The sequence below is a fragment of the Carcharhinus amblyrhynchos genome, chromosome 9 (genome assembly GCF_965287045.1).
Source record: "Carcharhinus amblyrhynchos chromosome 9, sCarAmb.v2.hapA, whole genome shotgun sequence".
Taxonomy (NCBI): domain Eukaryota; kingdom Metazoa; phylum Chordata; class Chondrichthyes; order Carcharhiniformes; family Carcharhinidae; genus Carcharhinus; species Carcharhinus amblyrhynchos.
Window position 1 is genome coordinate 16,334,302 of NC_137332.1, and position 17,916 is coordinate 16,352,217.

The 17,916-nt window shown below is 40.0% G+C and overlaps 1 protein-coding gene across 9 annotated transcripts in view; it reads right to left on the reverse strand.

Moving 5' to 3' along the window:
• The window catches only part of LOC145347607 (ecotropic viral integration site 5 protein homolog), a 230,399-nt gene that overhangs the window by 111,559 nt on the left and 100,924 nt on the right, over positions 1-17,916 (reverse strand). For all 9 annotated transcript variants that reach the window (XM_080195216.1, XM_080195215.1, XM_080195222.1 and 6 more), the window contains 2 exons: positions 14,541-14,675; positions 13,207-13,347 (listed from right to left, as the gene is read on the reverse strand). In XM_080195216.1, the coding sequence (XP_080051342.1) occupies positions 13,207-13,347; positions 14,541-14,675 (276 nt within the window). The remainder of the gene's footprint in view (positions 1-13,206; positions 13,348-14,540; positions 14,676-17,916) is intronic.

The following is a 17,916-nucleotide window of genomic DNA, read 5'->3' on the forward strand; positions in this document are numbered from 1 at the left end:
TTACCACTATTACCTCGCAATACAAATTTAGGAATTGGCTTGATAGTATAAATGCTGCTTTTTGTTTGGCTCGGCTGAAAATCTCACGTTACCACAATTTTTCTTTGGAACATTTCTGAAAGAAGTTAAACATATGGAGGCAGCACGGCGGTAAACACTGCTGCCTCACAGCACCAGGGACCTGGGTTCAATTCCAGCCTTGGGTGACTGTGTGGAGTTTGCACGTTTCCCTGTCTACATGGGTTTCCTCTGGGTGCCCTGTTTTCTCCCATAGTTGAAGGATGTGCAGGTTAGGTTGATTGGCTCTACTGAATTGCCTCAGTGTCCAAAGAGATATAGATTAAGGGGAATAGCAGGGTAAATACACAAGGTCACAGGGAGAGGGCCTGGCTAAGAGTTTGTGTAGACTTGATGGGCTGAATAGCCTTCTTATTCACTGCAGAGATTCCATGATTTTATGTTTCCATTTATTTCTCAATACTTCGATTTTATGCATTTATATTTTCCCATTATTTCAATATTTGTCAATCAAATTGCAGTACTTTTGAAATGGTATCCCATGTGCGATTTATCAAATGCAACCTCAAAATGAAGTACATCTGGGAACTCAATGTAATGCGCTGGAAATATATACTATATCTTAATCTATTACCATTCCCAATGACCCAGTTGCTAAAGCCACTACTTGATCCCATACTAAGCAATTCAGACCAGAATGTCCTAGAGTTAATCAGTTAATCTCAGCTGGTTAAAAACTGAGGTGCTAAAGAGGTCCTCCGTGTTCTTGGGCTGGGGAGGGTCAAAAGGAAATCAGATCTCCAGTGACATTTCCTGATAGAAATTGTTGATCTTGGATTCCAACAGATTTGGGGTTAACAGTGATGTCATTCATCACAACTAATCTATAAACACTGGAATGTGCATGCAGAACAAAGAACAAAGAACAAATAAAATTACAGCACAGGAAAAGACCCTTCAGCCCTCCAAGTCTGCACCAACCATGCTACCCGACTGAACTAAAACTCCCTATGTTGCCGGGGACCATATCCCTCTATTCCCATCCTATTCACGTATTTGTTCAGACCCCCTTAAAACTCACCATCGTATCTGCTTCCACTATCTCCCTGACAGCAGGTTCCAGGCACCCATCTTCCTCTGCGTAAAAAACTTGCCGCATACATCTCCTTTAAACTTTGTCCCTTGCACCTTAAACCTATGCCTCCTAATAATTGACTCTTCCACCCTGGGAAAAAGCTTTTGGCTATCCACTCTATCCAGGCCCTCATAATCTTGTAGATTTCTATTAGGTCACCCCCTCGACCTCCGTCATTCTGGTGAGAACAAACCAAGTTTCTCCAAACTCTCTTTATAGCTAAAATGATCACTTCGACATAGCGTTCCGGCAAACTGTACCCCAGCAACAGATGTGCAATCAGGAAAGAAACTTCCCAAACAGGGATTTTAAGCTATTCTCCATGTCACATACTGCGTATTTCCAACATTTTCGCAGATAAAATTTCAAGTTATGTAAAATATTTGAACTAACTCATTACAGTATTTTACATCTACAATATTTTAAACGCATAGGGCAAATTAGGATGCATGCGAGTTCCTGAAGTAGTCATCTTCGGCTAAAAAAGTAGAATATTCTACCTGCATCTCAGGCTAAAGTCAATTGGCTCCGAGAACATTTACTTCAAGTGGAAGGGAAACAATTTCAAGATCCACCTGAAAGGGGAACAATTGGAACCATTTTACAAAGCCAGTCATATGCTGCTCAGTTTGTTACAGCTGGAATCATTCTGCAATCCTTCAGATAGTCTTTCGGGCAGTCGGTAGTGGGGGTGCAGTAAAAGGAAAGTCCTTCCTGAACTGCATGTGATGTTTCAGCATTAACTTGCATCGAAATTAGTGTTGGGTCCTGTTCGATTATGCCAGAGAGTACCAAAGACAATAATAAACTTCAGCATCAATTGCAAACTTTCAAAAGCTGTAGCTAATGCTTTCCAAAACACATCCATGTGCATATCGGCCACTACTGAATGATAAAAGTATGACAAAAATACAGATACGTTGTACACAATCGCATCATTTACGGCATCAGCTAAGTAGCATGATGGTTTACTCGAAATAAATAATTCATCAGTTTGGTTTGTTACCTCTTACAGACCAAACACCATTTTTTCTTTTACTTTCACTATGGCCCATTATGCAGCCTATTTGATAAACAACAAAGTTCAAGGCCAAATTTTATGAAGTGCACAAAAATTAATTTAATTTTCAACTTTGTCTACATGATAATCAGTTCACATTTACTACAATGTTTCGCCATATTAAATCCTCAGTTAACCAAACAGTATTCTCCTCACTGCCATCTACTGAATTAAGAATGCAACATCGGTAACAGCGTGAGAATCGATGAACTCTTCAACTTTCATTCTTAAACAAAGTAGCTGACCGAAACTATAACCACCACAGACCTAGATAAAGTCCCACGTTACTGCTGGTGGGGACTTCAGAAGTCTGAAGTTCACATCTAAATGGATCATCAGAAGATGAGCTCATTTCTTAAAAGCAAAGCACACACACACACACAGTCAGTCATTCCACTCTTATTGTATTTGTTCTGGAGACGTGGGCAATGCTGACAAGGTGGTGCCTATCACTACTTTCCCAGTGAGTATTAAAAGCCATTATATTACGTGTGACTAGAGTTGCGTGCGTTTCAGATCAGTAAGGATAGCAGATCTTTCTCCTGAAAGGGCTTTAGTGAATCAGTTGACTGGTTGAGGAAATGCTCCTAGAGACAGTGTGGTTTTAGATTTTCCAGAGGCATCTCAAATTCTCTCTGACAGGGACTCTATAACACATTGATTGATCTGAACTTCTGACCTCAGTAAATTGAGGGTCTGTGAATTGTACTCAAGATTTGATGTCCAAGAAGCTTCATCACAATCCTGCAATGGCTTCATGATGACATGACTGCAAGTGTCCTGAGTGGGAGACCTGAGACAGGCGCCTTCTAAATCTGGGCCAGGGTCAAATAAAAGCTGTGCAATAGCTGCTTTACTTTTTAACAACCTTCAGAGTGACTATTCATCTCAAAGATCAAGTTCCTTCTGGTGGCAGTGTTAAATAGCCCAGGCAGAAAACCTTTTAATCTCAATGCCAAAACTAAAGTGACTACCATAAACATACATGACCTGTAGTTTGTGGGACGACTGAGTGTTGTTACCCAAGCTGCACCAGATTTGCAAGCCACTCTCCATCTCTTCAATTTTACAACCAAGAAACTCAGTCCATCCTCAAAAATTGCAACTACAAAACTCACATCAACCCAAACATTTCTACAAAGTACAGCAGCAGGTGTTTGGCGAAAGAAGAATTCCACAAGGCAACAGAAGTCCTCGTGTACAGAGCAGCTTTCATCATTACACTCCTGTACTCCAGTGAGATCTGCACAGAGAAATACCATCAGTAATCAACTGGATTCAATGGGTGGACCACCAAGCAACCGCCTGTATCTTTCTTGAAGTGAGTTCTACTTAGGCAAAACACCTATAAAATCAATTTTGATGGACTGGACACTGCCCAGAAGGCCAAAATACTGCCAGATCCTGTTTTCTGAACTATCAAATGGCCAACGCTCCAGAGGAGGTTGAAGACAGTTCTTCAGTTTTACACAATCTCTGCTTGAAGAGTAGCGGCAAAGACATGAATGACTGGGAGGAGCTTGCTGCCAATCACAATCAGAGTGATAACATGTCCATCAAATTGCATCACACTTTGTGTCACAACATTTTAATGATGAGGCACAGCAGTGGCAGAAAAAGGGGAGGAAGCCAATCCTGCACTCTGGGTGGATGGCCAGTCCCAGGCATTCAAAAGATATGCAGGTCAAGAATTGGCCTGTTCAATCACACGAACACCCATGGCTGACTCTCACGACCCTGTGCAGACATCATCTTTGAATTGAGGGGAAGACATCACTACCATTGTCAACAATGGCAAAAAGGCTGCAGACATGGTCAACCTTTCTGGTGATAGCTGATAAATTTGTTGGATATTCGTTTCAAAATGTGGTGGTAGGGTTTAACTCAGGATTTTTGTTGCAAGTTTAGCACCATAACCAACCTGGCTCCAAAATGACCGGCTGGATTTTTAAAAATTAAGTAATTCGATAAAACCCTCTCCTTTTTGTTCGTCTTTCTTGAGGAAAGAACAGCCTTCATTGCGTCTTTAGGCCAAAAATAAATGTTGAGTGCTACAGCGCTCTGTTCAGTTCAGAAGCAGCAAGCAACTTTTGAAGCTTCCCAACTCTAACAACATTGTCATTCAGTGGGGTATGCTCTGGTAAGGCACCCGTGCGCACTGAGGAAACTCTAGCCTTTACTGTCAACCTGCACTGAAGCTTCTTGTCATCAATTTTTTTACCCAGAGGATGGTAATGGTCTGGAATGTACTACTTGGGAGGTTGGCAGAAGCACGTTGCCTCACATTCTTTAAAAAGGTATCTGGATGAGCATCTGGCACATCATCACATTCAAGGCTATGGGCCAAGTGCTGGCAGATGGGATTAGGTGGAAGTTCAGGTGTTTCTGATGTGTTGGTGCAGACTCGATGGGCCAAAGGGCCTCTTCTGCGCAGTACGATTTTAAGATAGATATGGTTTATTTTACAAAGCAAATGCATTTATTCCGCAACAGAGAAAAGCAGATACTCCATCTAAACAGATTGCTTACAAGGTTGATTTTGAAAACTCAAATGTGTTGTGATGGTGCAGACTTTAGCTTGAGCAGACTATGAACAAAACAATAGAACACCTGCTCAGCAAGACTTGGTAGGCTGTACATTCAGGGAAGACATTTTTCATGAGCTTAAACTCTTCTTCACCCGACTCTTAGTCACACTTTCCAGCAAGATTTACAATATAGTGATCAGGAATGAAAACTTGAGCAGCTTTGTCCCTTTACTAGCATTTCAACTGCTATTCCAGATGAAATCAGCTAATGTGAGATGGAAAGGGGGAACTCAATCCAAAACTATTTGGCCTGTTAGCTTTCAAGCAGGCAGTACTTTCATCCTTCAAATTGCTGGGAGTGTTTTCTAAACTATTTATTTTTGAATCGTCATCTTGATTAAAGATATTTAATAATAAAATCCTCACAACAAACATTCCAACTGTTCTTTGTTTCTGTCCATATTGTAATTGGTTAAATCCAATCATCGGCCTCAAGGGCATAAGTTTAAGATGAATCTGTCTTTCACCAAAGTATGTTTTGTAAATGTGTCCAGTCACATACAGCTCTCCAATGTCTTAACACGAGTATTAACTGCTCCTGTGGCACTGAAATCTGGATCGTAACTATGGTTGTGCAAAAACCCAGATTTCTGTTGCAAAACAGTTCTGACTTTGTATTGAATCTTACATGTGCCTTTTTTTGCCAGTTGGTCACACAGAGGATGTCTTCTGAACCCTCGTTCTGGTTAAGTATCACGACTGAAAACATTAAGCAGATTTTTTTAGACGAAAGACTCTTAACATTAATATTATTTTTGCTTGTCAGCTTAGGATCAACAGTTTGAAGTTTGACAATAATTTCACATTTATTAATGCTGCACACAAACTGGTACAGTGGGACAGCATACGTCTACCAACTCACTAATTCTCTTCACCCTCCTCATCTTTTTGCCCAAATCACACAAGTGACATTTAAAATGCTGTAAAGCTCTTTTGGGATGACGTGAAAGATACAATATCAATGTAAATTGATTCCTGTTTCATGTTATTAATTTCCCAATGCTTGCTCCCGGCAGCAACATTCAGCATCTCACAGTTGTATTCAGTTAGGGAGCGAGAATGCTTTGGTTAGTCAACACTGCTAGTCACACAATAGTAGTTTATTCTTACTCTTGGAACAGAACACTTCACTTCCATTTGTACCCCATCCAACAAGCTGCAGAGAACCGATGACTCACCCTGGGAATATTTCAGTCAGACAGCCAGGCAGCTTTCAGAATTGGTCTTCAAACAAAATGGTACTTGTTTCCTTCGGTGCTTTTGGTCTATCCTAATATGTGAAAACATCTGACTGAGCTACTGTTACAAATTCTATTCTCTGAATCTAGCAATCTTGTCCATGTAAGGAAACACCATAAAATTTAAAATCATCACACAGATCCTCACAAAATTTATTCTCAATTTTCAAACATAGCATTGGCTGCAAATTAAATTCTGCAGCCGTTCCATCAATGAGGCGTACTTTACACCAAATTCTTCACAAGTCTCTTTTTCAAAGCGCAATTTATTTCATGTTTAAAAACCGTGATAAATCTCAGTGTCCTGTACCTTCAATGCAACTTAGAGACAGGGAACACAGTTTTTTTTAAAATGGTGCAGTGTCACAAGCAGTAAAACTGTGTGACATTTAGCATAATTCCACAAGAGGGTGCAATTATTTTCAGCTGGGACGACTTCAACTGGGGATTTTAAATAAAAACACGGGTACATGCTGCTTGTTAAGCTGTGACCAATTCTTTTATTGCAACGGTACCAGATTACTTCGACAAAATTTTGTCAAAAATCGATGTTCAATGTTCATTTTGAAGACCTTTGTGAAGTTATTATGCATGATTACCAAACACCTTGAATAACTTGCTTTAGTCTTCTAAACTTCATTTATCATTCAGCAAAAAAAAACCTGACATAAGGTTCTCTACAAATGTATAAAAAAATGAAAAATTTTAAATTAACAATACACAAACTAAGTTTAAAAACGCTTAGTGTATCCTCAAAACAGAGTCACAATGTTTCATGAGTGCTGTACAGTGAAAAAGAGAATACATCTCAAATAATAAGGCATCAGACAGAGAAAGGTTTCTGATTAAAATCACTAGATAACATTGGGACTATTTAAAAGAACCCTGACTTTAATGTTTTTTCTCAGTAAACCATTTACAAATGATCTCCAAATTACAGTGCACACAATATATGTGGCACATGAACTCCAGCACTCTTGATCAGGGAACATGGCGAATTGTATAAATTGTTCAGTTCCATTTAATTGTACATGTCTTAGTTTAGTTTACTTATTAACATCACAAGTAGGCTTATTTTAACACTGCAACTAAATTATTGTGAAAATTCCCTAGTTGCCACACTCCGGCGCCTGTTTGGGTACACCGAGGGAGAATTTAGCATGGCCAATGCACCCAACGTCTTTTGGACTGCAGGAGGAAACTGGAGCACATGCTGATTTGACTTATGTGAATTTTGTGGTTTCAGAGCTCTAGAAAATTATATACCTAATACCACTGGTTTATCAATGTTAGATCTTAGTTTCCATATTTAGGAATTATGCTAACTGTAGGAATAAGATGTACTCCACAAGGGTCCAGAGCATATGATTGCTTCTTAAGGAAAAGACACCAGATAGATTCACAAAATAGGTACATGAGTAGACCATTTAGTCCTTAAGAGCCTGCACCACCATTAAATACAATCATACACTTTCAGTATCCCACTTCTGCTTTCTCTCTATACTCCTTGATCCCTTTAGCTGCGAGTCTCACATCCAGCTCCCTCCTGAACACATCTAACAAACTGGCCCCAACAGCTTTGAGACAATTCCACAGATTCACAACTCTGAATTAAGAAGTTCTTCCTCACCTCAGTCCTGAATGGCTTACCCCTTATCTTCAACTGTGACCCCCTAGTTCTAGAATTCCCCAACATTGGGAATATTCTTCCTGTCCAACATCATGAGGATTTTATATACTTTTATGACATCCCCTCTCATTCTTCTAAATTCCAGTGAATACAAGCCCCGTCAATCCAGTCTGAATGGGATGGATAGGATAGAGGTGGAGAGACTCTTCCTGCTCAAAAAAGACAGTAGGACTAGGGGGCACAGCCTCAAGATAAAAGGGGGGCGGTTTAGAACGGAGTTGAGGAGGAACTTCTTCACTCAAAGGGTGGTGAATCTCTGGAATTCTCTGCCCGTTGAAGTGGTGGAGGCTGCCTCGCTAAATATTTTTAAGACGCGGGTTGATGGGTTTTTGATAAGAGAGGGGATTAAGGGTTATGGGGAGAAAGCGGGAAAGTGGAACTGAGCAGCGACAGATCAGCCATGATCTTACTGAATGGCGGCGCAGGCTCGAAGGGCTAGATGGCCAACTCCTGCTCCTATTTCTTATGTTCTTATGTATGTTCATGTGTCAGTCCTGCCATTCTAGCAATCAGTCTGGTTAACCTTAACTGGACTCCCTCAATAGTAAGAATGTCCTTCCTCAGGCTAGGAGGCCAAAATTGCACACTGTACTAAAGATGTGGCCTCATCAAGGCCCTGTATAACTGCAGCAAGATATCCTTACTCTGATATTCAAATCCTCTTGCTATGAAGGCCAGAATGTCATTAGCTTTCCTCGCCATCTGCTGTACCTGCATGCCAACTCTGTGACTGTTCCACCATAACACCCAGGTCACGTTGCACTTCACCCGTTCCTAAACTGTCACCATTTAGATAATAATCTTCCTTTCTATTTTTGCCACCAAAGTGGATAACCTCACATTTATCCACATTATATTGCATTTGCCAAATCTTTGCCCTCTTAGCTAGCCTATCCAAGTCACCCTACGACCTCTTAGCATCCTCCTCTCAGCACACACTGCCAGCCAGCTTGGTGTTGTCTGAAAATTTGGAGATATTGCGCTCAATTCCTTCATCCCAATCATTAATGTACATTGTGAATAGCTGGGGTTCCAGCATTGAATCGTGTGGTACCCCAGTCCCTGCCACTCTGAAAAGGACCCATTTATTCCCACACTCTGCTTCCTGTCTGCCAACCAGTTCTTTATCCATGCCAATACATTACCCCCAATACCATGAGCTTTAATCTTGCTCACTAATCTTGTGTGGGACCTTGTCAAAAGCCTTTTGAACAGCCTTTCAGACACATAACATCCATTGGTTTACCCTTGTCCACTCTACCAGTCACATCCTCAAATAATTCCAGAAGAAGGTTTGTCAAGCACAATTTCCCTTTAGTGAAACCATGCTGATTTGGACCCATCCTGTCACTACTTTCCAAATGCTCAGTTATTGCATCCTTAATTGGCTCCAGCATTTTCCCCACTATCAGTGTCAGGCTAACTGGTCTATAATTACCCCTTATCTCTCGCCCTCCTTTTTAAAAAAGTGGGCTTACACGAGCTACCATCCAATCTATTGGAACTCTTCCAGAGTCTATAGAATGCTGGAAAATCACCAATGCATCTACTATTTCTAGGGCCAATTCCTTCAGTACTCTGGGAAGCAGAGCATCAGGCCCTGGTAACTTAGCAGGTTTTAATCCCATCAATTTCTCCAATATAATTTTCTGACTAAAAGTATTTCCTTCAGTTCCTCCTTTATGCTAGTCTCTCTGTCTCCTAGTACACCTGGAAGGTTATTTATGTCCTCATTGGTGAAGACAGATTGGAACTATTTGTTCAGCTGGTCTGCCATCTCTTGGTTGCCCATTATGAATTCACCTGATTCTAACTGTAAAGGGACCGACAGTCTTTTTCTCTTCAGAAGTCTACGGAAGCTTTTGGGAAAAACACAGGATTGTCACATAATTTTATTAAAATTTTCATTAATGAGAAAGCAAGTTGGAATCCCACAATGGTACATTATGAGGTGTTGGGATATTAAGTCACAAACCTGACCTCCATATAATTTTGATTCAGGCTACCATGGGAATTGCCAAGCTGAAGCCAGGTCATATGAAAAGATGCATCAATTGAATTATGCTTGTGCGCCTCCTGGTGGTTGATTTGAACACAGTAAGAAGTTGCACAACACTAGCTTAAAGTCCAACAGGTTTATTTGATAGCAAAAGCCACTAACTTTTGGAGTGCTCGCTGCTCCTTCGTCAGGTGAGTGGGATTTCAGTTCACAAATAGGGCATATAAAGACACAAACTCAATTTACCAAATAATGATTGGAATGAGCCTTTTCAGGCAATCAAGTCTTAAAAAGGTACAATGTGAGTGGAGAGAGTGTTAAGCACGGGTTAAAGAGATGTGTATTGTCACCAGCCAGGACAGTTAGTGAGATTTTGCAAGCCCAGGCAAGTCGTGGGGGTTACAGATAGTGTGACATGAATCCAAGATCCCGGTTGAGGCCGTTCTCATGTGCGGAACTTGGCGGTCTCTGCTCAGCGATTCTACACTGTCCTGTGTTGTGAAGGCCACCTTGGAGAATGCTTACCTGAAGATCAGAAGGCGAATGCCCATGACCGCTGAAGTGTTCCCCAAAGGGAGAGAACATTATTGCCTAGTAATTGTCGAGCAGTATTCATTCGTCTGTTGTCATAGCGTCTGCCCAATGTACCATGCCTCGGGACATCCTTTCCTGCAGCTTATCAGGTAGACAACATTGGCCGAGTCGCAGGAGTAAGAACCTGGTGGATGGTATTCTCACATGAGATGATGGCATTTGTGTCAATGATCCGACACATCTTGCAGAGGTTGCTGTGGCAGGGTTGTGTGGTGTAACACTGTTGGTGGTCACTGTTCTCCTGAAGGCCGGGAAGTTTGCTGCAGACAATGATCTGTTTGAGGTTGTGTGATTGTTTGAACGCAAGAAGTGGAGGTGTGGGGAAAGCCTTGGAGAGATGTTCGTCTTCATTAAAGACACGTTGAAGGCTCCAAAGATGACATAGCTTGTCCATTCCGGGGAAGTACTGGATGACTCTGTCTCCCATGTTTATCTTCTGAGGTGGTCGGTGCGGTTGCTCACTTGGCCATTCTGAACTGTCGATGAGTTGAGTGCCATATCTTGTTCTTATGAGGGTATCTTTCAGCGTCTGAGATCCTCCTCATCTGAGCAGGTCCTGTGTATACAGAGGGCTTGTCCATAGGGGATGGCTTCTTTAACCTATTTAGGGTGGAAGTTACAGAAGCGGAGCATTGTGAGGTTATCTGTGGAATGCGGTAGAGTGAAGTGCTGAGGTGACTGTTCTTGATGGAGATGCATGTGTCCAAGAATGCAACCGATTCCGGAGAGTAGTCCATGGTGAGTCTGATGGTGGGATGGAACTTGATATCATCATATTAGTTGTTTCAGTGATTATTCACCATGGGTCCAAAAGAAGAAAATGTCATTGATATATTTAGTGTATAGCATTGGTTGCAAGTCCTGTGTGGTGAAGACGTCATGTTCGAACATGCGCATGAAGATGTTGGCATATTGGGTGTGAATTTGGTCCCCATAGCTGTTCCGTGCGTCTGGATGAAGAACTAGTTGAAGGTGGATATGCTGTGGTCCAGGATGAAGCGGATGAGTTGTAAAATTGCATCTGGGAGATTGGCAGTTGCCAGTGTTGAGTACTGAGGCAGTTGCAGCAACGTCATCATCGTGGGGGATGCTGGCGTAGACTGCCGAGACATCCACTGTGACGAGGAGTGCTCCTGGTTCAACTGCTCCACATGTGCTCAGTTTCTGTAGGAAGTCCATACTGTTGCGACAAAAGCTGGGGTTCTTTGTACAACGGATTTCAGGATGCCCTCGACGTAGCCGGAGACAATACACATCTCTTTAATCTGCTCTTAACCCTCTCTCCACTTACACTGTTTGTGCCTTTAAGACTTTATTACCTGTAAAGACTCACATTCCAATCATTATTTTATAAGTTGAGTTTGTGTTTTTATATGCTCTGTTTGTGAAGTGAAATCCCACTCACTTGACAGGAGCAGCAAGCGCTCCGAGAGCTAGTGGTTTTTGCTACCAAATAAGCCTGTTGGACTTTAACCTGGCATTGTAAAACTTCTTACTGTGTTTACCCCAGTCCAACATCTGCATTGCCACATCATGCCTACAGTTGATTTGAAAACAGCATCAATTCATTTTTACTTATTTATGGCATATGGATGTCACTGCCAAGGCCAGCATTTATTTTCTATTGCCTGATTGCTCTCTTGAAGTTAGTGATGAGCTGTCTTCTTGAACTCAGTCCATATAGTGTAGATACACCTACAGTGTTTGCAGGGAGGAAGTTCCAGGATTTTGACCCCGCGGCAGTGACAGAATGGCGATACACTTCCAGTCACTGGACTTCCAATCGTCTGATATTTTAATGCTACACATTTTTCCCACGCTGCCCCTTTCTGTCATTGGCCCATTGGACACCAGAGCTCAGACAAAGGGTCATCCAGACTCAAAACATTGACTCCTTTCATTCTTCACAGATGCTGTCAGATCTGCTGAGATTGTCCAGCATTTTCTGTTTTTGTTTTCGATTCCAACATCCACAGTATTTTGTCTTTATCTTTGTTTTTTAACAAATCCTTGGGGGGTTTTCATTAATTTGCCCACATTTTCCCAAGTTCCAATTAATTTCTCCAATAGTTTCCTTATCACCAACCTCGGACTGGCTGCCTACCTATGTGTTTATAAAAGTGTCCCGGGCTCTCCTTTCTTTTTACCTATCAATCTATTCTAATGCACAAGCATAATTCCTTCTGGAACTCTCCAATATACTGTTTTCAGCTTGTTTTTCCTGCTGAATTATGAACCTGACATCAAAAGCTTTGTTTTTCTGTTTCATTTTAAATTCGTATCTGTAATCATTTTGGGAGTGTTAACTTTGGATGATCTTCTGACATTTATGTAATTGAAGGATCAAAGTCTATAAAGAGATGGTACCAGTTGATTGAAAGCTGTGGAAATGGAGAAAATAAAAAATTGCCTTCCCTCAAGTGATGGTAAGATAGTGATTGAAACATTATATTGCAAGAGGTACAAAGACTGTGCAAGTCTTGAAAAAAGATCTCTCGTCTCTCCCAAGTTAGCAAATTAACTTGATGTTAAAGTGAAGATATCTCTGACATTACAATCCACAATTTACAGCATATGATTTTGAATTCTGTTGAAAGATAAAATAATATGCAAAATAATCCACAGATTGAAATAAACATTTTGATTTGATCTATTGTCACATGTATTAACAGTGAAAAATATTGTTTCTTGTGTGCTACATGGACAAAACATATCGTTCAGAGAGAAGGAAACGAGAAAGTGCAGAATATCATGTTTTATGCCATGGCAGACTCCAGATAGTTGTTTTACAGTGTGAACCAAGAATACTGGGAATTATCCAGCAAGAATACACCATCAACACTTTTGTGAACATTTGCAAAGTTACAATATGGCTCCATCTTACCTGCCAGTGATCGTCCAAATCCTTAACTTGCTGCCGAAGTTCTTTCAGACCCATTAGTGCTTCTGCTTCTCTCAACTTTGCCCCGATCAGCTCCTCTTGCAACCTGGCCACATTATTCTCGTCAGGCAAGGAACTGTTTTTCTGTCATCAGAAATGGTTTAAATAATTTTCAGTGTCATATCAGAATTTGGAATTGCATTGTGCCAAAAGCTCACTGATACAGAATTCACTAAGATAGATGTAGATTTAATTAGGAGGTGCATTAATCATCCATTGCCAATGTGACATTATGCACTAATCCTACTACACACCCTTTTCCTGGAAAAACAGGCATTAAACACGAGTGTGTCATTACTCCAACACTATTCACAATCTTTCTTGCAGCAATGCTGCATTTGCTGCTGACAAACTCCTCACAGATGTGATATTAACTTCTTGTATTGCTGCTTTACCAGCTGAAGGCCAAAACCAGGAACCACCTCTTTAGCGGGACTATAGCATTTTGGCGTCACACAAGTTACTGCTCACTATGAAGAACTACAGCAATTGACAAATTCATCAAAGCCCATGAAAGGCTGGAGCTTACCCTCGTATTAGACTTAAATCGTTAACAGTTTCTCTTTCCAAAGATGCTGCCAAACCTAGATTCCAGCACTAGATTTTTATTTCAGATTTCCAACATTAATAGTACTTGGCTTTATTTGAGACTAATATCAGATCTTACACTAAACTCAAAGTATGCCTGGTGGTACTTATTCCATGCTTGTCTGCATTAATGAAGCTTGGACAACTTATAGACCATTCCAAGTTCTTAGAACATCATCCTGCAAATTAAGTGGGAGGACAAAGCAACGAGTGAGTGTCTTTTAGTGGTCCAACAGTACTATCCTCTCCCAAACAAACTTGCACAGCAGTGAAAGCGGAAGCAAATTATCGTCAATCCCAAGGAACCACTAAAACAACGATGACACTACAGAAGTATTTCATTCGTTATAAGGTGTTTTGAGATTTCCTGAGATCATGAAAGGTATTATGTAAACACATCTGACCATCAGTTTAGCTCACCACTTTCGTCATAATGGCAGATTCTTTTGGATAGTATGTGCCATAACAAAATGTTTTGTCTTTTGACTCAGAAAAGTTACTACAAAATTCGCGGACGTACTTCAGTCACAAACGTAGTATCCAAACTCACTGCAAAGTATTAACATTTTATCATAGAATTTGAACAAATGGAAAACTGTCAACCTCTGCATTGCATTTGTGGGACACTACAACACTTGTCCGCTAATTTTACACAAATCAAATAGAGAGAAATAAAGGTATTCAAGTACCTTCTCTATGTCCAAGATTTTATCTTGCATCTCCTTAAGGGCACATTGCGATTCTGCTTCTCTTAACCTTGCCTGTACTAGCTCAGTCTCCAACTGCAGAACAAAATCCTCACTGTAGCGTGGGTTGCATTTATGCTGTAAAAGAACACAGCAATATAAAAATACTTCAGTGGTGATATCTGAAATTCATAATGCCCCATTTTACATTAGTTTGTAAAAATACAGGTGTTAAGCGGACTAAATAACTATGAAACCTTTGATCAAAGCTTTAAAATCTAGTTTTAGGCGGCAGTAATGGCAATAATTAAATTGTGTTAATCACTAGACAATTAAAAATGACAATTTAGTAAACATGAACTACTCATGATAAAGAAACTGTTATAAATAGCTCTATTTAAGCTGGATTTTTAATTCAAGGATTTAGATCTCAACGCACAAAATACATATTTTATTGGTGGAGGTTTTGCACCCCAATAAAATTTCAATACCTTTCAAAAATATTTAGCAGTTTACTTGAATCATTACATTGTAGATATGATTTCTTTTCACAAAGTAGTAGGTAGATCCATTACACTAGGTGTGCATAGATTATGAATACAAAAATGTACTGTCTGCAATAGTCAAAGTTTACTACCCATGCATTCTCACCACAGCTTTAGCTGTGTAACAAAACACAGAGTTGCATGCACTACATATGTACATCCAATTGGGGTATCAACAAACAGAAACATGTAGAACATATGTGGGTGAACATTTAAAACATACAATTTTTCAGACAGTGATCAATGGCTCCCAACTAAAATGGCTAGGACACCAAAATCTGAACTTTAGTGATTTGGCTTAACTTTAGTTAGCAGTTACAATAATCAAACTACATTTTGAACGACCATGAAAAAGCTTGAACCTAACTTTACACAAATCAGATTTGGTAAATTGAAATTTTTTAAATGCTTGCACCTAGTAGTATTGGCAGACCACGAGAGACATTATGTTCAAACCCAACCCTATCTGCTGGTTTGTGTACACAATTCCTCACTACAGCCACTCTGAAACAAACCAAAGATTTCACTAATTATTCCCTTTGTACTTCAGAAGGCAGCTACGGCAAGATATTTTCCATTCTCTGCAGTCATCATTAAACCATCAGAAACTCTGGGACCAAGTTATATTTGAAGTTTTGGAGAGTTCTCTGAATCAAAGAGCCAATAACAAGTGTGTGAAAATATACTATAGCAATTTAAAAATTTAGGCGCTTCAGCAGCCAGATATAATTAACTCAAAGATAAAAAAATTCATAAATGCAACTGAGGAGGCAGATTACTATTATTTTCTGCAAGGTTCAGATCCTTCAAACAGGTTATTACGTCAATTATCTTGTGCAAGAATTCATTTGATTTACTAAATGCTAATTACTGACATTACAGCACATTGGGCCTGTTTTGTTGTTAATGGCTGATTTGTGACCTAATTCTCTCTACCTCTTAATGCCCTTGAATAACAAAAATCTGTCAAAGATTTAAAAATAAATTAATCAGAATCAATTGCCATTTGAAAAGTTCTAAACTGCTATCACTCTGTGTCTGTAATTTCGTGCCTGAAGGGTCCAGCTCTAATTTTCAGACTACGGCTCCCAGTCCTACACTTCTCTCAGTCTATCCTATCCATTCCCTTTACTATCCTGAAAATTTCCATTAAATCACCGTTAACATTCTAAAAATTCCAAAGAAAGCAAGACTTATTTGTGTAAGCTCTCCTCGTACTTTAACCCTTGGGAGTCCAGGTATTATTTTGGTAGATCTACACCATGCTTGAAACTCATTGGGTGAGATTTTAGGGCCTCGCTTGGGCAAGACCAGAACTTCCCACCCAAGGTTAACAGAGATTTCCATCGTCAGACCCTCGCCCGCTCGGATTCTGTGGCAGGCGAGGTGAGTGTGTTCAGGCCAAAATATTCTTCGAGGTATGATAAGAATTGATCTCACACTCCAGGTGTGGTTTCGCTAGGGCTTTGTATGAATATTTTTACCTCCTTTATTCAAGTCCTCCAATATAAAAAGCAGCATTCCATTAGCTTTTTGATTATCTCCTGTATTGACGTAAAACATTTTAATGACCTAAAAGCAGAAAACGTGGCAAAACAGAGTTAACATTTCAAGTCTAATATGACTCTAGCAGAACTTCAGAACTCAAAAGTTAACTGATCCTCTCTCCACAGATGCTGCCAAACCTGCTGTATTTTCCCAGCATTTTCTGCTTTCATTTCAGATACCTAGCATCAGTGGTTTGCTTTCAATGATGTATGTAGTTCAAGTCCTAAGTCTGTTTGGATTTCCACTGCTTCTAGATTTTCACAATTTAAATAATACCCTGTTCTATCCTTTTTTTTTTAAGAAGTCCAACGTGGATGACGCCATATTAGTCTGTACTGAAATCCATTTGCCAACGTTCTGGCTATTCACTTAATCCAACACCAAAATTGATTTATGTTCCAGTTACACTGCGTGTATCACCTATTTTTACATCATTAGCAAATATGAATGTGCAGTTTTATGTTCCATCATCTATGTCATTCACATTCGCTAAATAAATTCTTGCAAGATATAACTAGTCACATCCTGCCATTTACAGGACCTGACCATTATCCTTATTGCCTGTCTCTTTGCACTTGGTCAATTCTCTAACTTCATTAATAATTTCCCTTCAATGCTATAAGTTTGAACTAGTTTATCAGCTACCTTCTGGAAGACCAGGTTGGTTCACTTCACAGACATTTCCCTGTCTACCACTTTAGCCACCTTTTCAAAAGCTCAACCAGCTTCATCAGGCATGACCTCCCCTTTACAAATCCATGCTGGTATAAATGTTCTGCTGGTCAGAGAAAACAGCAAATTTACTTACTAATTATCATAAAACATTCTACAAAATACTGATTCCCATACCTTAAACAGGAAGTGCTATTTTGGCTACAGCTATAAATAACGTGAGGAAGTATGAGCTTCTTCACTTTGATATCAGGAGTAGAAAAACTAAACTTTTAAATGTTGAGAGACTTGGTTATATTCTTACAAAAAACACACAATTGGTGTGTAGGCACAGCATGACTGCCTTAATTGCAATGGGATAGAAATACATAAATTTTAATCTTGCCAGAAATATACAGGGAATTGGCAAGACCACTCCTGTGTGGTACTCTGCACAGTTTTGGTTTCTATATCTAAGGAAGGTTCCACTTGGCCTGGAGATGGTACAGCAAAGGTCAGTAGACTGATTCCTGCAATGAGATGGGGCACATTCTCTCTTTCGATGTAAAAGCATGAAAGGTGATCTCACTGAAACAATCAAGATTTTGGAGGGACTTGACAGAGCAAAGGTTGTT